At 51.3% G+C, this 25,202-nt stretch overlaps 1 protein-coding gene and 1 non-coding gene across 3 annotated transcripts in view; both read right to left on the reverse strand.

Moving 5' to 3' along the window:
* Positions 1 to 24,737, reverse strand: part of ANO2 (anoctamin 2) — a 337,501-nt gene extending 312,764 nt beyond the window's left edge. For both annotated transcript variants that reach the window (XM_070371768.1, XM_070371769.1), the window contains exons 1-3: positions 24,716 to 24,737; positions 22,338 to 22,519; positions 20,911 to 21,237 (exon numbers count right to left, since the gene is read on the reverse strand). In XM_070371768.1, coding sequence (XP_070227869.1) covers positions 20,911 to 21,237; positions 22,338 to 22,519; positions 24,716 to 24,737 — 531 coding nt within the window. The remainder of the gene's footprint in view (positions 1 to 20,910; positions 21,238 to 22,337; positions 22,520 to 24,715) is intronic.
* Positions 22,961 to 23,444, reverse strand: LOC102283016 (mitochondrial import inner membrane translocase subunit TIM14). Its single transcript, XR_001351446.2, has one exon. It is a non-coding gene; the product is annotated as a mitochondrial import inner membrane translocase subunit TIM14 (transcript).
* Positions 24,738 to 25,202: the final 465 nt, after the last annotated feature.

The raw sequence follows: 25,202 nt of genomic DNA on the forward strand, positions 1-25,202 counted from the left end.
CACATCATGCCACATACACACAGAAGTATCAGTCTTATGTGGACTGCAGATGGAAGTGTGCAGAGGTTAACCAAGAAAGATAACACTGAACAGTGTGCCTGGGATAGGTGATGGTTTCATCAACAGCACACAAAAACCACTAATCACAAAGAAAAAAGATCAATTAATGGAACTAAAATAAAACTAAGATACCACCAAAATACATAATTAAAGAATGAAAAGGAAAACTACAGAATGGAAAGAAGATATCTGCAAGACATATACTCAACACGAGACTGATGCCAAGAACATATGAAGAACTCCTTCAAACCAAGGAGGAAAAGGCAGACCACCCATCTTTCTAAAAAGTCAAAAGATGTATAAAATAGATAACTAATGAGAACCTGCAGTACAGCACCGGGAACTCTACTCAGTGCTCTGTGGTGACCAAAATGGGAAGGAAATTCAAACACGAGGGGATATGTGCACACATATAGCCGGTTCACTTTGCTGTACAGCAGAAACTAGCACGACATTGTAAAGCAAATGTTCACTGTTGTTCAGTTGCTCAGTCATGTCCGACTCTGTGACCTTGCGGACTGTAGCCCACCAGGCACCTCTGTCCAGTGGGATTTCCCAGGTAAGAATATTGGAGTGGGTTGCCATTTCCTTCTCCAGGGGATCTTCCCAACCCAGGGATCAAACCCAGGTCTACTATATCAGCAGGTGGACTCTTTACCACCGAGCCACAGGGAAGCCCAAAGTAACTATACTTCAATTAAAAAAAAAAAAAGCAATCAAAAGACTTGAACAAGCACTTCAGAAAAGAGGACATCCAAATGACTGGGAAAAAAAAAAATATGAAAAGGTTTTCGTCTCATTCAGCATCAAGGAATACAAATTAAAACCACACTAACACACAATACTGTAAATCAACTATACTCCAATAAAAAATTATCTTTTTTGAAAGGTGATTTGCCATTTAAAAAGAAAGCACTGAGAAAAACCATTATACATGTACCAGAAAGGCTGAAATTTCAATGACTGACTCTACCAGGTGTGGACAAGCATGTGAAGAAACTAGAACTCTCACACACTAATGGGGATTATACATTAGTACAAACTCTCTACTAAAGCTAAACATATGCGCACTAAATGACCAGCAGTTCTGCTCCTAAGTGTTTGCCCATCAGAAATGCATTCACCAAAAGATTTGTAAAAAAAGTTCACAGCAACACTGTTCATAATAACCTAAAACAGGAAACAATCCTAATATCCATCCACCACAGAAAGGATAAGTAAACTGATGCACTCGAGAAAACAAAATAGACACCATAGAGTAATAAATAAACCACCAGTGGGTAAAGAATCCGCCTGCAATGCAGGAGACACAGGAGACATAGGTTCAATCCCTGAGTCGTAAAGATCCTCTGGAGAAGGAAAGGTCAGCCCACTCCAGTATTCGTGCCTGGAGAATCCCCTGGACAGAGGAGCCTGGGGGGCTACAGTCCACAGGGGCGCAAAAAGTCAGACACGACTAAGTACGCAGGCTGGCACAAAAACAGACAAACTTCATACACTTAACGTTGAGCAAAAAAGCAAACACGAACTATATTCTGGTGAGTCCATTTACATAAAGTTCAAACTCCTGTGTGACGCTACAAGTCAGCACGGTCATGACCTCTGGATGAGGACCCATGACTGGGCAGAGGCCCAGTGGGTGTTTCTTGGGGTGGGGAGAGCTGGAAAGGTTCAAAGTCTTCATCTGGATTGGCAGTACATGAGTGTATCCACTTAGCGATACATCATCAAGTTGTACACTGACAATGTGTGCATGTTTCTGATACACATTACACTTCGTAAAGAGCTCCAAAAACAGGGAATGCAAAGATCCCTAGGATTCCAGACACGCATTCCTAAGACCCAGCAGACCCCCAGAGCAACCTGTCTGCAGAACAGTGAGTCCCTTCCCCCTGCACAGTGGTCCTTGCGGTCATTCATGTGGGTTCCTGTGTTTCTATGTGGCTTGGGTATGCATGTCTTCCCTACAGGTGGCAGGGGGAATGCCTAGCAGCACAAGGGTATGTGTGTTTCAAGCTACAGCTGTTTATTTCCACAGATACACTTTAAAGCCATCAGCCTCTTCTGAGGAAGCCTCCTCACAAACGCATGTTTGGGAAACTCCACGGCCTTGGCGGGGTGGGGAAGAAGAGACTTGGGCAAGCGGCAGGTTGCTGCAACTCCATCTTTAGCGGTCCTCTCTGCCACTCAAGTTCTAAAGAGCTCTTGGGAGCAGCACCCAGCTCACTCCCCATTCACACCTCTGTGTTTCAAATGACTGATGGGAACCCAGAGCCCTGGGAGGCCAGAGAGGTATCAGACCCCCAATCTTGCCTTGGAGCTCTGGTTCCAGGTAGAGAGTGAGGGAAGATGCAGGCAGAGAGGGTTGTGTGATACGCATCCATTCCTGAGCCCCTCCTGGTCACAGGAGACTTCACTTTCCATGCCCAGTATTTAGCACCCCTCTACAGGGCAGAGGGTGCGAGCATGCTAAGTCATTTCAGTTGTGTCTGACTCTGTGAGTCTACGGACCATAACCTGCCAGGCTCCTCTGTCCGTGGGATTCTCCAGGCACGAATACTGGAGTGGATAGCCATTTCTTTCTCCAGGGGATCTTCCCCACCGAGGGATCGAATTCAAGTCTCTTATTTCTCCTGCATTTGTAGGCGGGTTCTTTACCACTAGTGCCACCAGGGAAGCCCCTACAGGGCAGACAGTGACTGGTAATGCTTTTGTGGACTTGAGAAAGTTCCTGAATATCCAAAGGTCTCCTTCTGTAAAGTGAGATGAACAGCAGAGGTAAAGAATCCACCTGCCAATGCGGGAGAAATAGGTTCGATGCCTGATCTGGGAAGATCCCACAAACCACGGAGCAATTAAGCCCATGAACCACAACTACTGAGCCTGTGCTCTGGAGCCCATGCTTCGTGCCAAGAGAGGGCACCTAAATGAGAAGCCCGCACACCGAAACTGGAGAATATCCTCCACTCGCCACAAGAGAAAAGCTTGCACAGCAACGAAGACCCAGCACAGCCAAAAATAAATAAAAACAAGATTAAAAAAAAAAGAAAGTGAGACAAGCAGGAAAGACGCTCGAAGGTCCCTTCCAACTCTTGACTTTCTGAGTCATCAGGGCTGACAATAAAATCAGATAGAAAAAAAAAATAATAATTCTCCCTTTTCCAAAAGACGTGGGGGAGCATCCACATTCACTCTGCATTTAACTTGTGGCCCCTGCCATCCTGGGTTGGCCCCCTCCCCGGACAGGAAATGGCCCCGATCCCCTCTTCTGGGGCTCCTTGCTTTCTCTGCTGAGTATTTAATTAGAACTGGCAATGGTTGTTTGGAAAGAGCTGAGGCCAAGAGGGCAGGAAGGCGTCTCCTTGTTCCTGGCCCAGGAGATGTGAGCCGGAGAACAGCTGGGACAGGCTTGGTCTCCGTCGCCCCCCTGCTGGCAGCGCCTGATGGCTTTCCGTGCTCATCAATTCAGACTTTCTCCTGGGGAGTCCCTGACTTCGAATTGGATGGGGCCCCTCTCAGCAGGAGAGCCGGCTCTCCCCACCCCACTCCCTTCAGAGTCTGCCTTCCTAAGGCTGGAAACCCGTGTCTCCAGGTCCAGCGAGCCTGCAGCAGCGGCTGCAAAAGGGACCTGGAGATGTTAGCAAAGCCGGGCAGGAAGTAACAACGAGCAGATTCAACCTGGAAAAATGCAGTCGTTGCATCTGGGGATAAATAACCAGAAACACAAATGCTCAGGTGGGAGGGAGAAGCCTGGAACAGGAAGAGGCCAGACGGCACTTGGACAGGAGCTTGCAATGTGATCTAGTGACAAAGAAATTGCTGGGGGATTCATGGACTGGATGCACGGAGGTGCTACCCCAACAAGAACAAGGAAGGAACAGGGGCGGGACCAGGCAGCTGTTCTCTGCCTCCCTGGAGGCCAGAACTGAGTGGACCACAGGGTGGAGCTGGCAGCAAGAGAGAGTCAAGTCAGACTCTAGAAAGAACCTTGTGGCTACAAGGTAAGGAGAGATTATCCGAGGAAATGAAGAAATCCCTGGGAAGACGTTTGAAGCACTGGGACACAGGAAACCTGTCCCAGAGGCAGGGACATGGCCTGGATGACTTTCAGATACCCCAGACAGCTCATCAAAGAACACATGATTCTGCAGAAAACAGAGAGCAGGCCTGCCCGTAGATACTACAGGAGACAGGAGATGGAGGAACCCTAAACAACTGAAAATAATGAAATTTAAGAGCTGGGGATAGTCACATGACCTGTCCTGAGTGTGAGACCAAGCTGGGAGAAGAGCTGCAGGCGGACCAAAGTCTGCAGACGGCCAGACAACCTGCTCCTTGGGCTCATAGAAGGGTGCTTTCCAATCCTCCGTTGGCTCCACTGCCTAGGACGGGCCAGGCTCACAACGAGGCCCCCGAGACAAGTCCCCACGCACTTCAGACCCCACGGGGCCAATCAAATGCACGCCATCTGACCTGTTCCTTCACCAACCGACGGTTGCTCTGGAGGGAGCCAGGTTAGACCTGAAGAAGAACTTGCCTCCTGAGTTTTGAGATAAGCGCACAAGCAAGTGAAAAGCGGTTTCTGGTCTCTCCTCCTCTGGCTGGATCACGGGCTGGATGGTGCTTCAGGTTATACAGTGCATCGCACTTCTCACTGAAGCGCAGTGAGAAAGGCAGACGTCTGTCACACTTCCATCAAACCAGAGACACGGAAGTGCAGGTGTAGAGAGCAGGTAAATTAGGCTAATTATCACTTTAGAAAAGGGCTCTCTGCAACAAGCTACATTAACACACTTACAATGTAATGAGAATTGTTAAAACAGAGGTTCAATGTAGCAGGCAAGACTTCTAGCTCGGACCAGGGCACACAGACGGATGACCTATCCATGCAAAAGTTTTTGTGATTCCAGGTTCTTCCTGGGGACGGTCAGCCTCCTGGTGAGGTATTTGATATCAGGTGTTAGCCTTTGGGGCTTCCCTGGTGACTCAGCAGTAAAGAATTCGCCTTCAATGCAGGAGATGGAGGAGGTTCAATCCCTAGGTCAGGAAGATTCCCTGGAGGAGGGCAAGGCCAACGACTCCAGTATTCTTGTCTGGAGTATCCCATGGACAGGGAAGCCTGGCAGGCTACAGTCTGTGGGGTCACAAAGAGCCAGATGTGACTGAAGTGACTTAGCACGCGTGCACATACACGTCAGCCCTTCGGTGAGATTTCTGGAGACCCCAGAAAGAAGAAAAGAAGAAAAGAAAAAGCTTGTTGGAGGAGGCTTCTCCAGGGCATCTGAACCACTGGCGTGTGTTAGAGCCTAACGAGGGGTCCATGAAGCCAGGCCACGAGAGGACTGAGAATAATTAGGATGGGAGAGTCTAGCTCATTTACAGACATGTCAGCCTGGAGGAAAAGATAGGAGTCTTGTAGGGATCTGGGGACCTGAGAGGCAGGAACTAGAACAGTAGCTATGCTGAGCTTCTAACATGTCCCAGGCACCGCTCTAGACACTTGAAGGAATGTCCCCTCATTTAATTATTCATTTCCTTAACAACTATCACATACCCCTCAATGGACCACTCGTCTTCAAAACAACTTGAGCAGGTCAGACGAGAAAACCCAAGTCACAGGTGACATCACACGATCTGCCCAAGCTTGTGCATCGCTTAGTGGCCGAGCTGGGATTCCAAGCTCACTTGACACCAGAACCTTCTCCTTCAAGAAACCCTCCAGCCCTGCCCCTCCTGGCTCCGGTCACTGTAGCAATTCAGCTTGGCTGCGTGCATTCACATATATGCAGACAAGTGTCTGTGCAGAACATGTGCACCCAAGCCAGTGGAGGCGGGCGGGGCACCAGGGAACCACAGCCCTTCGGTCCTGAAGGGAAGGATACTGTGTTTGGGGAGGAAGACCCCAGCATCTCTGTCCGGTTCCACTTAGCTCCAGTCAAGATGAATGGCTGAATTCTCTTCCATTTCCTCAGCATCCTAACAACAGGAGGGAGTGACCCAGAATGCAAGAGGCGGTGAAGAGGTTATCCACCCACTCATCACACGTGCCCACACAAGGAATACCCGCACGACCCTGAGGAACCGTCTGCCTTCTGTGTCTTTCGCTGAACACCGACCCCTTCCTGAGTGTGCTGACCGTGCAGACACTCTCCTCTTCATCTCACACCACCACGTGCCCCAGAATACAAGGGACGCTCCATCCCAAATGCTGCCTGGCTGTGCAGGCATTAGGCGTCAACATAACCAGCTTACGAAAGCAGGGGTAAAGGAAAAAGGGGGGCCGTGGTCCTTGAAAAAGGAAAGGGTCACTGTGGCATGATTTCCAGAGTCCTCCATCTCCCAGGGCCCAGTCTGCCACATCACCTACTTCTTTGATCCTCATTAAAGACGCAGCTGCTGCAAAGCCTGGCTGTCCTGAGGGGTTTGAATGAAAGACCTGAGTGGACGTGAAGACGGAGAGTGATGCTCGAACCAGGTGGGAGAAGCCACAGAAGGCAGAGGCTGGGCACCCAAGGCAAACAGTTCCCGCCCTTATTCCTCCTGATGCCCATAGTCTGGACAGGGCAGAACACACCCGTAGAGGTCCTCCCAGCCCTGCTCCTGGGGGGCTGACATGCCACGCAGGCTACCTGTCCAAAGTGACTCCCACTTGGACAGTCATGCTGACCCGCTCTCTCTGGGGTTCCTGCAGAGTCAGCCCTCAGCCTCACTAAGTGATGCACAACCTTGGTCCATGAAGCCAGGTCACAAGAGGTCCCACTCTCCTGGGAACCCCTGCCGCCGCTCACCGCGTGTGCTGGTCCAGATCCACCCCATTGTCTCAGGGGTAAGCCCCAAGCAGGTTGATTCCTGCTGCAAACACAGTAATTAAAAGGTCCCTGCAGGGATCCAGCCGTCCCCCCGCTCACGATCACCCGCCTCAGCCGCTAAGAGGGAAGACAGAAGGGGCAAAACAGGGACAGAGGAAAGGAGAGAACACTCCCAAGTTCACAGGCCCCCAGCTCTTCTCCTGAACCTGCTTTGGTGGCCGACAATCTCCATGGTGACAACAAGGACTCCCCCTCCTGCACACCAAGCTCAGAGGGCAGAAGCATCAGCCCCACCAGAAGTGGGACAGTGCAGTGATGGGGACATAGACAAAGGGTCTGAATCCTTCCCTAGTACTAAGCTCTTTGACCTTGACCAAGTAACCTCGGTTTTCTTATCTGAGAAATAAAGGCAGTGATACTCCATCTTTTACAGGATCATTACAAGGATTCAGTGAGTGGTTCTGTGTGCCCTAGCACACTAGAAGTATTTGTTATGACTCAGATCTTCAAAAGCAGCTTTAAGACACTCAAGGAGGGGGCTTCTCTAAATGGTTCAGACAGTAAAGAATCTGTTCTCAATGCAGGAGACCCAGGTTCAGTCCCTGGGTCAGGAAGATCCCTTGGAGAAGCAAATGGCAACCCACTCCAGTATTCTTGCCTGGGAAATCCCATGGACAGAGGAGCCTGGCAGGCTACAAAAAGTCACAGCAGCGTGACTAAGCACGCATGCATATATTTGGTCAAATAGTTTCTGACAAGGGTGCCAAAACCACTCAATGGGGAACAGACAGTCTTTTCAACAAATGGTGCTGGAAAAACTGAATACCCACATGCCAAAAATGAAGTTGAACCCTTACCTAACTATATGTCATGAAAGATACTCAGGGAGGGACTTCCCTGAGGGTCCAGTGGTTGAGGGTCCAGTGGTTAAGACTCCACGCTCCCAGTGCAGGGGGCCCAGGTTCCATCCTTGGTCGGGGAACTAGATCCCACATGCTACACAGAGCAGCCTAAAATAACAAAACACAAAACGACAACAAAAGACACTCAGGGAAGGAAGGGTCCAGATTCCTGCGGCCCCCGTGGCAGGCAGGAGAGAACAGACAGTCCTGGCAACTCCAAGAAGGAAATTTCTAGTGACTGGACGAAAGCGAGGTCCCAGAGCCAGAGCGGCCTTGGGGACGCAGCCCTGGTCACACAGACAGTTCCCGACGCACGGTCCATAGGAAACTGTGTCTGCGTGTGTTTCTGAAGGATTTCACAATCGCATCGTGGAGACGAGCCTGGCCTAAACACAAACATCAACAAGTCCACAGCAACGGCAATCATCCTGGGCTGTGGGATTTGCCCGAGTGCAGAGCTGGAGGGCGTTGAGAGGAAGAAAGAGGGAGGAACAGGGTGGGTGGGGGAAGACGGGGAGACCCGTAACAACCCCCGGGGCTCAACCTCTTCCCCAGGCAGGGAGTCAAAACTTTCTAAACTGGGGACCCGAAGGGCAGCCTGGAAGGGCTCAGGTTTACTGTGTGTCTGTCTGTCTGTCGGGGCCTCTCTCCCCGGCCCCTGCTTCCTCTCACTCCCTCCTCCAGTGCCCTCCACCCTCCTCTCTGGGTTGGGGGCTGAGAGGGAGATGCAGGCAGCTATGGCATTTTCTTCCCCAGGGGAAGCTACTGCAAAGAAGCAAGAAGGGGCTGGAGCTCAGGTGGGGAGGGGGGAGAGGAAATGGGGGCAGGGTTCCAGGCTGCTGAGAGCAAGGGCAGGGTTAGGGGAAAGGGGGGGTCCCTCTTCTTGGGAAAGGCCCCCCTGACAACTGCAGCTCCTGGGGACTGCCCCCTTCCCTGGACAACTCTGCCATATGCTGTCCTTGCCACACACTATGCTTTGAATAAGTTCAGCACACTTAAGTCTCTCCTGTGTGTCAGACACTGTGCAAATAAACACACACACAAAAAGAAATAAAACTTGGTCCTGGCTCTCGAAGTCCTCAGTCTATCCGGGAACAAGTGAAGCTCCAGAGGGTGTGCTAAGTGTTTTGGTCACTTTGCCCAAGTGCACGGAGCATTAGATTAAGGAAGATACAACAGAGCATCAAATAACAGTTTGAAATGGTGAGAAACTGAGTCCCTTTTCAATTATCCTGCAAAGTCTCCAATTGATGCCAATATATCTTTAACTTCTCTGATACTATATAAGCTTCCTTCTTTCTTTTTTAACCTGATATCTCCCTTGGAGCTGAAGAAGACTCTTGAGAGTCCCTTGGACTGCAAGGAGATCAAACCAGTCAATCCTAAAGGAAATCAACCCTGAATATTCACTGAAAGGACTGATGCTGAAGCTGAAGCTCCAATATTTTGGCCACCTGAGGTGAAGGGCCGATTCTTTGGAAAAGACCCTGATGCTGGGAAAGATCGAGGGGAGACAGAGGATGAGATGGTTGGATGGCATCACTGACTCAATAGACGTGAGTTTGAGCAAACTCAGCGAGATAGTGAAGGACAGGCGAGCCTGGTGTGCCGCAGTTCATGGGGTTGGAGAGTCAGAAGTGACTGAGCAACTGAACAACACCAACCTCCCCTGGAGAAAAGCCATCAGCCTACCCAACTCGCCATCCACTCACCGGTTCCCTGGAGAGGGGCCATCAGCCTTCCCAACTCACCACCCACTCACCTGTCCCCTGGAGAGGGGCCATCAGCCTACCCAACTCGCCACCCACTCACCCATCCCCTGGAGAGGGGCCATCAGCCTACCCAACTCGCCATCCACTCACCCGTCCCTCGTGCAGACCAAAGACAGGCTTCTCAGCAGGATGCACCGTGAGGAGCTGTTTCCGATGCCCAAGCAGGCAGCCCTGGGGGACCCTTAGGAGCTGGGACAACACACCAGCTCAGAAGGCTCCTTGCAGAGCCCTCCACAAAAGTCCTTAAAATACTGACTCGCTTAATTCCAACCCTCAAACCAAGAACAATTTTCATGGAAGAACTCACAGGATAGGCAACAGAAGATCACCACCAAAACCAACTGCATTTCTTTTTATGGCAGCCAAAAAAAAAGAAATGAAACTGGGTCATTTGTAGAGATGCAGATGGATCCTAGAATCTGTCATACAGTGTGAAGTATTTCAGAACATTGAGGTTTGATGAAAAGAACAAAATTCTATAAAGCAATTATCCTTCAATTAAAAAATAATTTTAAAAAGAAAGAAAAAAACAAATATATCTTAACACATACATGTGGAATCTAGCAACACAATACAGATGAATCTATTTGCGGACGTAGGGAACAGACATATGGACACAGCGTGGGGACGAGAAGGTGGGTCCAACTGAGAGAGTAGCACTGACTTACATAAACCACTCTGTAAGCAGACAGCCAACGACTATGGACACAACATGGGGACGAGAAGGTGGGTCCAACTGAGAGAGTAGCACTGACTTATATAAACCACTCTGTGTAAGCAGACAGCCAACGAGAAGCTGCCAGGCAGCACAGGAAGCTCAGCTCGCTGCCCTGTGATGACCCAGAGGGGTGGGACAGGGGAGTCCAAGAGGGATGGGATATGTGCATACATATTCCCTGGTGGCTCAGTCGGTAAAGAATCCGCGTGCAATTCGGGAGACCTGGATTCAGTCCCTGGGTTGGGAAGATGCCCTGGAGGAGGGCATGGCAACCCACTCCAGTATTCTTGCCTGGAGAATCCCCAAGGACAGAGGAGCCTGGCAGACTGCAGTTCGTGGAAGCACAAAGAGTCAGACATGACTGAGCGGCTAAGCACAGCAAATAGCTGATACACTTCACTGTACAGCAGAAACTAACACAAGATTGCAAAGCAGTTACACTCCAATAAAAATAGCAAAACAAAAAACAACCGCAATATTAAACAGGACTGGCCAATTCTAAGTTTTCCCACTAACATTCTTCTACTTCTCACCCATTCACTCTGCCCTCACTGAGTACACACAAACAGCCAAGTGCCAACAGCTGCTAAAGGTTGGAGGAAAAGATACGTAAGAACGATTATAAATTGAGAAAATTGTCTTTATAGGTGCAATTTTTGAGTACATGGAGAAAACAGTCTCCATTTTACTGCAGCCCAGACTCTCAGTCTAAGTCCGAGAGAGCCAGTCCCTTCAGGCCCAGCATTGGAGGATCCCTGATTATGCTCAGTCTCCAGGTCCAGAAAGAAGCCAGCTGGTGGCAGTACAGGACCTAGAACCCGGGCTCGAGCCACTCAACCCGCTTTCCACTCCCCTTCCCTCTTGGGTTCAATCACGTTGTGGATCAAACCACACGCTTCCAAATACAACTAGCATGGAAGGGTCAGCTGAAGTCACAGGTATGCTTGGCCCCACCCAGGCCCTGATATCATGCCCCTGCCTCCAGACTCCTTGGGAACCTTCTCTGAGCCAGTCAGTCTCCAGGGAGCAGCCTGTAAGCCTTCCCATCTGATTTCCCTTCATACAGCAGCCAAGCAGGACAGTCACTGTCTGTCTCAGCTTCTTCTAGGTGTGCGGAGTGATGTTCAGGGGTTAATAATCATTTTCTGGGTCTGGAGCCCTAGGACAGTCAGATGGAATCTATGAACCCCTTCTCAGAACGTTTCAGTGTGTACAACAATCATACAGAATAAAGAGAAGACTCATCACACAGGAATCAAAATACTTAAATGTAAATGTCATACACTTACTGCTTTACATGAAAAAGTAAAAGTGTTAGTCACTCAGTTGTGTCTGACAATTGTGACTCCATGGACTGTAGACTGCCAGGCTCCTTTGTCCATGGAATTCTCCAGGCAAGAATACTGGAGTGGGTTGCCATGCCCTTCTCCAGGGGTGTTCCTGACCCAGGGATTGAACCTGGGTTTCCCACATTGTAGGCAGATTCTTTATTGCCTGAGCCTCTAGGGAAATGTATGAGACAGTCATACGCATACTGCTTTAACAAGGCATCCGATAGCAAGCCTAACAGCACATCTAAACCTTGTCATCATTTCAAACTAATGACGAGCATCAGTGTGACTGAGACTTGTGCAGCCATTATAAGGGGATATGAAGCTGTATGTGACTTCCATTGGTAACAAACTCCCAGCTACTCACAGCAATGTCACTTTGTACCTATATCCTTAACTCAAGTAAATGCTATGTTTTGGGTAAATGTTGGGGCTTCCCAGGTGGTGCTAGTGGTAAAGAACTCGCCTGCCAATGCAGAAGACGCCTGAGACAAGGGTTCAATCCCTGGGTCAGGAAGACCCCTGGAGGAGGGCATGGCCACCCATTACAGTGTTCTTGCCTGGAGAATCCCCACGGACAGAGAAGCCTGGCGGGCAACCGTCCATGGGGTTGCAGAGTTGGATGCAACTGAAGTGACTTAGCATGCACGCACCTAAATGTTGGTGAAAGTAAGTGCCATTTTATACCATCTGAGTTGATGAATCCTATTCACAAAACCTGCAAGGTTTAAGAACGCTCGATGCTGCCATGTAGCCCCAGGGGTCATCAGAGAGAAGGTATAGGGGCAGCATAAGGAGCTGACCAGGAGTAGCAGGGAGACCCCGTCCACAGTGAGGACAAGGGGACACTAGGCTGGTGGCCCAGAACCATTCTCCCCATCCCTCAAGCCCCAGATACAACCACTGGGCTTCTCCAGGCCTCAAAGGCTCAAAGAAGACTCCCACCACATACAACACCCACGTCTAAACTTGCAGTGTCCTCCCAACACTGCAGCTTGCAGGGGGGCAAATGCCCGCCAGAGATCTGATAAGAGCACCAAACATAGCCCACTCAGGTGTGCTGGGCCCCGAGCATCTGGGAGTGAGGAGAAGGGAGGCGATTCCGTCTAGAGCTTCCAGGTGGGTTTCTCCCATCACCAGACCACTGTTCTCCCAGCACTCTCTCCCTACTCTGTAACTGCACATTCCGGCCTGATCCTGTGATTCTCTGTGGTCAGGGCTGCTTTCCCTACTAGACCAGAGGCCCTTGTGGCATCAGCTCCAGCTCAGGACATGACACCGAAACGGTAATGTCTGATGAAGGAGATGCAGGAGAGAGGCAGCCAGAGATTGAACCAGAGATGGAGCCTGGTGGGTCTCCTCTGGTCTCTGCTTCCCTTTGGGGCATCTTGACAGCTGGAGTGACTTACCCAAGCAGTCTCTGTTCATGAATATTAGTTTTTAATTACAAACTCTGAAAAAGGAAATTGATGTTCACCCAGGTTTGGGGGACTTGACTTGCTCTCTTTGCTTCTCTCTGAATCCCCGCCCCCACGCTGCTTGGGGTACTTCCCCCGGGAGATCCAGTCCACCCAGGCCTGCCCTGCTCAGCTGTGTGGTCCCAGAGAGCAGGGTCTGCTCAGGCTGTTGTGTTTCCTGAAGCTCCCTTGGGGCAAGAAAGAGGCAGGTGAGATGTCCTGGGCTCTGGTGTGCTGCTTCAGGGTGGGGCGAGTGGAACAGGAACACATCCCAAAGCCAGGGGGAAATCAGTGCATTTTCCCCAGTCATTAGAGCAAGTCAACAGCCACGGGACCACTACCCACACCCATGAGAATGCAACAGCATCACCAAGAAACGGAATGGACTGGAGTGTCGTTAAATGCCATGTTCGTATCTTCCCTTCTCTCCCTTGTAGGCCTTCTTAAGAATGCAAATCCCTATTCTATTCCTGAGAAGGAAACAGACTAATCTCACAATGGTGTCAAGGATGCGGCGACCCCCACCCCATATAAATACACCACTCACTCAGGCCAGTGTCCAACAACCTGCCTGGGGCCTGGAGGCAGAGCGGTGGACAGGAAGACCTCCAGGTCACCCTGGAAAAGCAAGCAGCAAGGTTTTCCTGAGAATCAGGGAATCTCCTACACCCTATTTCTCCCAGCAAAGCAAAATGATACAGGTAAGAGAGAAGAAAACGCAGGTCTGAGGGTCTCATCTGCAGGGCTGTGGACAGATACCATGTAAGGAGAAAGACAGCAATTTCACAGTGTTGCCCCACCACCATCCAAAAGCCTAGGAGGACAGGGCTTCCCATTAGTTATTTAATCAGATGTATAAAAACTCTTCCCGAAAAAGGTGGTGGTTTAGTCACTAAGTCGTGTCCAACTCTTGCAACCCAATGAACTGTAGCCCGCCCAGGCTTCTCCAACCATGGGAATTCCCAGCCAAGAATACTGGAATGGGTTGCCATTTCCTTCTCCAGGGGATCTTCCTGACCCAGGGATCGAACCCAGGCTCGAGCATTGAAGGCAGTCTCCTGCATTGCAAGCAGATTCTTCGTGCAAGAAAGGGGTAATGACAGAAGTCAGGTCAAGAAACAGTAGCCTCTGGTTTGAAGAGAGTGAGGCAGCATTTGATTGTCCCAGGCTGCCAGCTTCTCCCCTAAACGAGCCTCACTGGGAGGTCCCCATGTTCCGTTCCCCAGAGGTCCCCTAGACGACTCCTTTTGACTCAGCACAATAATCTGGGTTGAACTGTCAGATGTCAAGGCCACAGGGCGAGGAGTCGGGTGTCAGAGACATCCTGTCTTGAGGGGAGGTGATCTCCTCTCCGTAGAGATAGAGGAGCTTGGTTATTCCTGGGTTCCCACCCGACACCAGGTCAGAGAGAAGGGCTCTGCCTCCTGAGTGAACCTGCAGGCCTCCAGGCTGGCACTCTGCCCCCCATGCCTGACACTGCCAAAAGCAGCCTGTAGACCTGCTAGAGAAGCCAGAGCGTGCTTGCAAAGGCAGCTTCTGCTAGGGGTCCTAGGGATGCCCTAATCCCAGGAAAGCCAGCACCGAGCAAGGGGGCACCTGGTCTCCCTGTCCATGCCCCCTCTCCATTCCCAGTTGGGAAGATCAGCTGCCCACAGGGCTGAAGTTTGGGACTACGCCTGCTGGATTCCAGGGCCTGCAGGTTGGGAGAAAGTCTCTGCACCGTTGTGTAAACATGCCCTCCGGGCCCATTAAGGGCATCACATGCTGTCCTGGCTCTGGGCTTGCCCACCACCTAGATGCCCCTTGGTGCCACCCAAGCATTTGAGTCTCTGCCTTTGTCCCTCTGGCTCTCTGGGTCGGGCAGGAGGTCTGGGGGAACACAGGAGGCCTTGTTCAGCCCATCCACTCTACAGCCTGTCTGGAGGCTCAAGGCTGGGTAAGTCCCCTAACTGTTTACATTCATTCGCCTCCCACTTGAATACAGTGATTTTGATGCTCAATTCCAAAGGGGAGCCCACATTTATCGGAACTGGCAATGAGGTTGCAGGGGTCTCTGTCACCCAGAGGAATCTCCAACAAGGAGATTTCATTTAGATGAAATTCTAATCACATGGCCAAACATAAGAAAATATAGAGTGAACCATGGCTTAGTCATCCAATAAATACTAAATAGTCAGTTTCATGCATTGGAGAAGGAAATGGCAACCCACTCCAGTGTTCTTGCCTGGAGAATCCCAGGGACAGGGGAGCCTGGTGGGCTGCCGTCTATGGGGTCACACAGAGTCAGACACGACTAAAGCGACTTAGCAGCAGCAGTAGCAGCAGCAGTCTTTAAAATACAAATGTGGACCTTATCAATACATGACAATATGTACACAAAATGAAAGGGGAAACGCCAAACAAGGGACACACTAGGTTCTCCTCTGTCTGAAGCATGCCCAGATATCAACTGGAGTTGAAATGAAGTCCAGGATACTCAATCCATTAGAGTTTGGTGACCGCAAAGTTCTTCTGATCTGTAAGGCTAAGTGCATATTTTTCATAGGTGTCCAAGAGGAAACCCACTTCCTCTCCATTTGCCTTAAAATCAAAGCAAAGCTAGAGCCTTAGAGGCCATCCAGGCCAGGAGAAGGGGGACAGTCTAAAAGGTGGGACTTCCCTGGTGGCTCAGATGGTAAAGCGTCTGCCTACAACGTGGGAGACCGGGGTTCAATCCCTCGGTCAGGAAGATCCCCTGGAGAAGGAAATGGCAACCCACTCCAGTATTCTTGCCTGGAAAATCCCATGGACGGAAGAGCCTGGTAGGTAGGCTACAGTCCATGGGGTCGCAAAGAGTCGGACACGACTGAGTGACTTTCTTTCTTTCTTTCTAGAAGGTGGGGCCGCTGCACCTGCTCTCCAAACAGCCAGCAGGTGCAGCCAGGCAGTGTCCCTGCCCAGTGAGGGACCAGTTCCAAACTGCTGCTCACAGCCAGAGGCTGGGCATCCCGACCCAGAGAGCAGTTCAGACCCCAACAGGCCCCCAGAAAGTTGTTCAGACCCTCACAGTCTCCACCTGTAACCAGGGTTTAGCACCAACTTGACCTAGGGGTGAGGAGAAGGGATAGAGAAAAGCATGGGACACGAGCCCTGAAGGAGGTGCCAATTCACTCACAACCTTGTTGGGTGACAACCTGGGTGCCCGTTATCATTAGGGGAGTGACTAGGTAAACAAGAGCTCATCTGTCAGAAAAAAGGAATTAGACACACGTACACCGGGGAATACTTTGGCCACCTGATGCAAAGAGCCAGCGCCTTGGAAAAGACCCTGATGCTGGGAAGGTCTGCAGGCAGGAGGAGAAGGGGTCAACAGAGGATGAGATGGTTGGATGGCGTCACCGCCTCGATGGACATGAGTTTGAGCAAGCTCCAGGAGATGGTGGAAGACAAAGGAGCCTGGTGTGCTACCGTCTGTGGGGTCACAAAGAGTTGACACGACCTGGCAACTGAACAACAGCAACAACACTAATGGTCTGAAGAATACAGTGCTGAGAGCAAAAGGAAGGGAACAGAATGGGTTTAAGACAGAGCCACTAAGTAAATGAAACATGCATACAGTTCAGAGAAACCGTCACCACCAAGAGGGTAGTGAGCCTAAGGGGCCGTGACAGTAAATACGATGTGGGCTCCGGGCTGGGATCCTGGAGGACAAACAGGGAGAAGGTAAAAACCAGGGGACTCTGAACTGAGAAGGGATTTGAGTTAATGACAGGGTATCAACAGAGGCTCATTAACTGTGATAAATGTACTGTATCGATAATAGAGGAAACTAGTGTGTGGGATGGAGACCTCTCTGTCCAATTTTTCAGAAAATGTAAGACTCTTTTATACGCTATTGATACTAGCTATAAAATAGATGACTGATGAGAACCTAAAGTATAGCACAGGGAACTCTACTCAATGCTCTGCTGCTGCTGCTAAGTCACTTCAGTCATGTCCGACTCTGTGTGACCCCATAGACGGCAGCCTACCAGGCGGTGACCTAAATGGGAAGAAAATTCAAAAAAGAGGGGACGTATGTATTTCCATAGCTGATTCACTTTGCTGTACAGCAGAAACTAACACAAAATCCACCAATACAAATAAATGTTTAAAAAGCTGTTCTAAACAATAATGTCTTTTTTTAAAGGAAAAAAAGGCACAAAGCAAAAGCAACACTATACGTTTCCCAGGAACACCAAGCATCGGAATGCGGGCAGCAGGCAGTGAGCTGGGAAGGGTGAGTAGACTAAAAGAAATGATGAGGAGCACAGTCACCAAGGCGGCTGCAGGCCTTGGGTTCCAGGGCCAAGCCCCCAGGCCTGATGTAGGACTGCAATCAGGGAGAAGGTGGACATGAAAGTCCCTACCCCGTCCCCAAGGGAGCAAGAGCAAACCAGTCCATCCTAAAGGAAACCAACCCTGAATATTCATTGGAAAGACTGATGCTGAAGCTGAAACTCCAGTACTTTGGCCACCTGATGCCAAGAGCTGACTCATTGGAAAAGACCCTGATACTGGGAAAGATTGAGGGCAGGAGGAGAAGGGGACGACAGAGGATGAGATGGTTAGATGGCATCACCAACTCCATGAACATGAGTTTGAGCAAACTCCATGAGATGGTGAAGGACAGGGAAGCCTGGCGTGCTGCAGTCCATGGGGTCACAAGGAGTAGGACACAAATTAGCAACTCAACAACAACAACAGCCTCTGTTCCCAGCAAGGGCGAAAAGGCAGTGGTGGTACTCCCACCCCATACACACACCTGTGGTCTCAGGAATATTCCTCCCTCTTCTCAGGGTCTAGAATCAGGCTACTCAGAGGATCGGGGGCTCAAGACCAGGGTACCCCCTCCTCCATTGGCAGCTGTGGCAGGAACCCCTGTCTCTTATGAATCTGAGTGTCGGTGTTAGGACCATTGGCTCCGGGTTTTATCTTTATATAAATAAATAAGTCACAAGAAGGACCTCTGCACACCAATAACAATAATGCGCCATGACTGAGAACTGTGATGAACTCAACTCTGCATCAGTGGTACCCAAATGCATAACTTTGGAAAAGAGAAGGAGGGGAAAAAATAATAAAGCAAAACACTGCAAGAGAGTAGGTCAGGATGACTACATGAGTGGTAGAGGCTTTGATGACAGAAGGGACATGGGGGATGCTGAGTAGCTTGGAAAGGCCCCGGGAAAGGAGAGTTAACTAGACCTGAAGCCAGGGTGAGGGGCCAGGAGGGAAGCGCTCTTGGCGAGTACACAGCAGGGACAACAGTCCAGGACGCACTCCACCTGACTCTAGTCAGAGGCACCAAGCGAGCCCTGGGTTTCCAAAGGGGAAAGTCAGCACGCCCACAGCAGGGGAGCCCCTGAACACTCGTCAGTCCTAAGAGCTCGCTCTGGGCCCTCCTAATTCCCAGCCGAAGCCAGCAAAATCCAATAGCAATCAAAATAAAACATGCTGGGGGGCAGCCCACTAGGAGCAGTGCAGTTACATTTAAATTTCAGATTAGCCACAAATAATATTTGAGTAAAAGTATGTCCTTAATGGGGCTTCCCCAGTGGCTCAGTGGCAAAGAACCTGCCTGCCAATGCAGGAGACACAGGCTCGATCCCTGGGTCAGGCAGATCCCCTGAAGAAAGAAATGGCAATCCACTCCGGTATTCCTGCCTGGGAAATCCCATGGACAGAGAAGCCTGGCGGGCCTCAGTCCATGGGGTCACAAAAGAGTCAGACACACCTTAGTAATCAGACACAACAAATATCCTCAATATTGCATGGGACATACTTTTGCTAAAAAAAAAAATTATTTGTTGTTAATCTGAATTCAAATTTAACTAGGTATCCTGAATCTTTATTTGCTAGATCTGGCAACTCTCCATAATAACAATAGCAGTTAACACTGACTTGTTACACCTTCAGATACTTCTAGTTGTCAGGTTTCCCCTTCATCACGACCCAGTGAAGAGTGTAGTATTATTCCCTTTTTACATACAAATAAACTGCGATTCCGAAGGATCAAGCCACTTGCCCAAGGTCATGAGGCTGACAGATGCCAGGTCTGAGATGTGGACATCTGTGTTCAGACTCCAGAGTCCAACTCAGGGCAGGTTGCTGTCTCCCAACTCAGCAGGGGCGCAAGGCCCAGGCCTCGGCTGCCTGAGCCTCCCTGCCTCCCTGACACACAGCGAAGGTGCAGCCTCCCACAGTGGTGATGCCAAGAGCTACTTGCACAGCTCTCAAAACACGCCTCGAGAAACCTTACGACCAGACCCCAGTCAAAGGCACTAAGCAAGCTCTGGGTTTCCAAAGGTGAAAGTCAGCACATCCCACAGCAGGGGAGCCCCAAGCGGCCTTAAAAGAGCACACTGGCCCTATATTGGTGCAAAGAAAAACACAAGAAGGAGCTCCTGATTTAAGACTGTGGATAAGCAGCGCAGGTCAGCACAGCCAGGGTCAGAGCCGGGTCACACACCATCCTGCCTGGGGACAGCAAAATGGATGAATGGCCTCTGGGGATGTCCCTTCCCCTTTGGGGATGGCGTTAATGTGAAACTTACAAAACAGGTATCTGATGAGAATGTCACCCCATCCTTCAGCATGACACCCTTTTCTATAATCATGAGTATTTACTGAGCACCTACTGTGTACCAGACACTGTGCTAGATGTTTTCATTGGCCTGTCTAACAATGGGGCACGTAAAACTACAGTCCTGCAGAGTGTCTATTTGCAAATGAGGAACCTGAGACTTGGGGAAGTCATTTATTCAACTAACGCTAGTTAAGCTCTATATATGCCAGACTCTGTCCAAGGTGCTCGAGATACAGCAGTGAACCAAACAAGACCCCTGCCTTCACGGAGCTGGGAGGGGCAGAGATAAAAAACAAATCTACCATGCTATTTCAGGTGCTAAGTATAACGAAGAAAAGTGAAGCAGGGTCAAGGTACAGAATGATAGGGGTGCGGGGTACTTTATCTAAGACAGTCAGGGAAGATGTCTGGAAGGAGGTAATATTCAAGCAGAGGTCTGAAGTGAGGGGCTGAGCATGCGCAGGTCTAGAGGAAGGGAGACCGAAGCAGAGATGACAGACAATCCATGCAGAGGCCCTGAGGTAAGAGTGACAAAGACACGACCGAGATAAGGCCAGTGGGCTGGAGCCAGCACCGGAGAGTGGGAGGGGTAGGAGGTGAGTTTGGAGGGGATGGCAAGGGCCAGTCATCTTTAAAGGATCGTGTGGTATGAAGAAATGGATGGAGAAGAGAGTGAAGAAATGGATGGAAGGATGGATGGATGAAAGGATGTATGGATGGAAGGATGAATGGGTGAATGGAAGAACAGAGAGACAAATGTGTAGATAAATGGATTTATCTGATCAGAGGTCAAAATACAGACAGCTTACAAGTTGATAAAATGTGTCTGATGTTCCATTCCCAAATAACCAATTCCCTGGGAGTCCCAGGCAAGGACTTTTCTTAATAATGTAAGTCTCCTAGACAGAAAATTCAATCCAAAGCACAACAGGCAAATCAGGTCTTCATTCCAAGGAAAGCATTACAAAGGCCACAGGATGGCAAGCCAGGAAGAAATGCCTTGCCTTCTATCTCTAACGTCTGTCTTTATCTCTAAGCCAGCTTCCAGATGGGCGCCCACTCCCAGCAGCTGGGAGCTGGGATCCCAGAACTCTTCCTAAGTCCTTGAGCAAGAAAATCCCCACCAGAAGGAAAAAAACAGCATGCCAGAGGCCAGAGCAGAGCCAAAGGCTTCCTGCACGTGGCCCGACGGCCAGGAACCCAGCCCAGCACAGCCATCGCACCCCAGACCCTCGGCCACCTGCCCAACCTCACCTCCAAGTCCTTCTCCAGCTCCAGCCCAGCCTCCATCAGGTTGTGCTCAAACTCCTCTCGCTGCTCCTTCCTCTCCTCCTCCAGGGCATCGAGCGGCCCCAGCTCGATGTCACCGGGAGCCCCCGCCTGGGGGTCCTTGCCCGTCTCGCCATTGGAGACGATAGCCAGATTGTGGCCCGGGGAGCTGTGGCCGGGGTGCGCCCCGCGTTTCCGGTAGTGGTAGGCGAGCACGTAGTCCACCTTCCTCTGGCTGTCATAGAAGTGCATGCGGCTCACGCGGGCCTCCGAGGACACCGGCTCGCTGGCCTCCAAGTAATTGTTGATGACCTGGCCGAAGAAGAGGGGACACGGAGCGGCGACATCCAGTGAGGGAGGGGCGAGAGGCGCGGGAGGCTGACCTGGCGCTCTGGGACCTGGGACGGGGACAAGGAGGCCAGGCCCTCACAGCGAAAGGACAGAGAGGCCCGAGTTCATCGGCCAGGCCGCCACTCCTCCGCCCCAGCCCCGGGTCTAGCCCCGGCCCATAGACGCAGCACACATGCACGCTCACGCACACAGATGCATATGCAGCGTCAACCCTGCGCATCCCACCACCGGCCTCCCTCCGCGCACCAAGCCCCATTCCAGCACACGCGCACAAGTCGAGCACTCAGCCTCACACCGGCGCACACTGTGCCTACCTGCGTCACCCACGCGCTCTGACACGAAGGGCCCCCCACATGCACCACGACACCCCTTCCTCTTTGCAGAGGTGCAGGCCTGCCTGCAAACACGCCGTACTCACCGGCAGGTTCTCTGGATCCATTGGAACAAAGGCCGATTTCTAGCCGCCTGGCCCACCCGACTCCTACCCCACGGGGGATTCACTGTCCACTCTGCGCCTCACAGCGCCATATCCTCCTCTACCCGCTCTCCGTCCTCCCCAGCCACTGGCGAGGACCCTGCCAGAGAGGCTGCGGTCCACTCCCGTCTGCTCCTGGAGGCGATGGGAGGTTGAGAAGAGGAGGAGAAAGAACTAGGTGGAGCCGGGGGAGGGACCTGCCTCCCGCTTTGGGTGTTTCCCTGTTTATTACCAGTTTGATACCCAGCTGCCTCCGCAGCCACCTGAGAGGTCACCTGGGCAACCAGATGAAGCGCCAGGCACAGGGGAGAGCCTCAGAGGCGCCCCAGCTGAGGTCCGGGGAGGGCCGGGGAGCCTGCAGGCCAGGGGTGGGGCCACCCGGCCTCTTACACCTGTCTTCCCCATCCTCCTCTGACCAGGGGACCCAGTGCTGCTGGGACAGTGTGCCATCCCGTCTTGGAGAGACAGGAGATGAAGAGAGCCTAACAGAAACCCCGCCCCCACACACAAACCCACAATACACACCCCGTGCCCCCAAGTGGAAGGCATCCCACAGGCCCGCCCATCCACACGCCCCAGTACTCACAGAGCTGTTGGGGGCGCTCCCTCCGCCGGACGCCTGGCCGGAACCTTGGGGGACACTGCCCTGCAGACTGGCTGGGGGACCCGGCGCCTGGAGGCACTGCTGTCCGTGTTTGGGGCCCTGACCCCCTCTGACCACTGCCCGCGGGCTCAGCCGGCGTGGGGAGCCAGGGAGCAGGGGGATGTCTGTGAAAGACAAGGACACAGAGGGACAGCAGCTTCAGGGGATGGGAAAGCATGGACACAGGACCCAGAGCAGCTGAGGCGCTGAGCCTGGGACCCCAGGGCAGCCCTGAGAACACACCACACTCCCCACAGCTGCCCACCGCCCCCACCAGCCAGTCCTCATAGGCTTAGTTAGCCAGGCTCACATTGGCCATAGGGGAGGGGGTAGGGTGTTCCCATCTCACACACACACACACACACACACACACACACACACACACACGCACGCACGCGCGCGCGCATGCGCGCGCACACACATACGGAGCCTAGAGCCACCAGCAGTAGCTCCTTCTTTTTTTTTTTTTTTTTTAGGTTTGAGGCATTTTATTATAAAAAGCTGGGACGCATAAGAGAATAAGAACTTAAGTCATCATACATTTACTTCATTTTGTAGCTTGACAGCTACAAATCTAGCAAATCTTTAGCTTCATTGATTTTGGCTGCTATATAAGGAGATCCTCCCTTGTCTGGGTGATTTAAAAGTATAATTCGTCGATGAGCATCTCTTATTTTGGCTTTATTGGCAGTAGGGCTTACACCTAGTATTAATGCTGCTTCCCGTTTTGTCATTTTGGGTTCAAACCCACCTCTGTAATAGCCACCACTGAAGGCAGTTTTTGGTAGACTTTGAAAAACTTGTTTTACTTGAGGCTCCATATGCTTCATGGCTTGCAAAGCATAACGACCTGCAAATCCTGCAGCAGCAATGGTCAGTCCAACTGCTACCACTGTACTGGCCATGGCACCTGCTCGGTTCCCCTGCTTCCACCAGGAGCGCGGTTCATCCCAGCCTACCAAGTTTATGCCTTAATCACAAAGTGATTCAGCCACTACCAGCACTTACAAACCACCTAGGCAAGCGCCCCAGGAAATACGGCAGTGGCGGCCGTAAACTAGGTCAGAAAATTGTCGTAAAAGTGGGCCCGCGGACGGGCGCAGTAGCTCCTTCTGATGATGACTGTCATAATCTCTTACGGTTCCCAGACATGAGGAGGGCAGTTGCCTGGAGGCAGGGTGGGTGGGGCACTGCTGGAGAGACACCCTTTATTAATGCCAAAGGTTTAGTCTTTAGGGTCCCTCCCAGGGCAGCAAGAGAAGGGGGCACCCTGGCAGCCCTCACACCCCTGAAGAAGACAGACCAAGAGTGTACTCAGGGCAAGGGTGACCTCTGACCCAAGGGCCACCTCTGGGGCCCTTAAGGGGTCTCCACACCCCTGCTGCCCGCCATGGCCTCAGAGCAGCCCAGTCTCTCCCTCCCCCAACACCCCAGAGCAGGCTTTCAGGGCACCCAGGATGACACCTTGGCCCTGCCCCGAACTGACTCTGAGGTCTCTGAGCCTGCTTCTTCAACTGTAAAAGGAGGAGACTCCCCCAAACTTGCAGGTTTGTAGTGAAAATGAGAATGAGAGATACACATACAAAGCACCTGGACAGTCATTAGCCTGCAGGTATGCAATAAAAAGTGGTTATGATCATTGTTCTTATTCTTTTCATTTTAAACTTCTTGTGAGCAGAAATCACATCTTATACATCTACCTGGTAGCTCAGTCAGTAAAGAATCTGCCTGCAGTGCAGGATACCTGGACTCATTCCCTGGGTCAGGAAAATCCCCTGGAGACGGGCAAGACAACCTACTCCAGTATTCTTGCCTGGAAAATCCTATGGCCAGAGGAGCCTGGCAGGCTACAGCCCATGGGGTCGCAAGAGTCAGACTTAAAGACTAAACGGATGGACAGAGTTAAACATTAAATGATAAACTTAACAGACGAGTTAACGACTAAACCACAACCTAGCCCTTAGCACCTGCTGAATGAAGGAACGAATGAACGGACCAAAGGCAGCTTTTCCCAGTCTCTTAGAGCTTCTGGTCAGTTACAGGGTTGAGGAGTAGCCCCATACCTGTGCCCAGCTCTCTGCTGGGCAGTTTCGGGAGGACTGGAACTTGGGTCCCTGCGCTTGAGAGATGTATCAATATCATCACTTTGTGAAGATACCGATGATGTGCAGGAAACACAGTTACAGCCAGCAAGTAAAGATTCCACAACTGGTTTCTAGACTGTGGGCTCTGGCCTATATTGAGGGAACCAGAACGGTGGAAAAGTCAAAGTAGCTTCAGGAATCTGCATCTTGAAGCATCTGGAAGGCAGGGGACAGAACACTGAGGGCCAGGAGTGGGCATGCATGCTGGTGGGGCGATGGGGGCCTCCAGTTTAGGATATCAGGGGAGGGGCTTCTGTCCTCAGTTCCCAGTCTTGCTCATCCCTCTCCCCTTGTGCATTTCTGCCCAGATCAGAACTGAGAGCAAGACTGTGCACCCCAGGGTGTGTGTCTAAACACGCCCTGAAAACCTCCATGTATGTCTAAACAACCGGAGACCATCCTGATGAGTACCTGGGCAGGTGATACAGCGGATGCTCATTCAAGGCCCATACTTCCTTGACAGCATTCAAGGAATGAATTCACACCAGTGACCCTGGTAGCTCAGATTAAGAGGCAGCCCAAAGCTTTAGTCACACCACTGTCTGGGAGCCACCATCCCCTAAAGGAGCCACTGGGGCTTTGAGGCTGGCCTCCAGGGCCCCACCAGCCACCCTGGCCACTCCCTCTGCTGGCCCTCTGATATACGGATCACTGCTGCCTGGGG

Source organism: Bos mutus, chromosome 5 (genome assembly GCF_027580195.1).
Source record: "Bos mutus isolate GX-2022 chromosome 5, NWIPB_WYAK_1.1, whole genome shotgun sequence".
Classification (NCBI taxonomy): Eukaryota; Metazoa; Chordata; class Mammalia; order Artiodactyla; family Bovidae; genus Bos; species Bos mutus.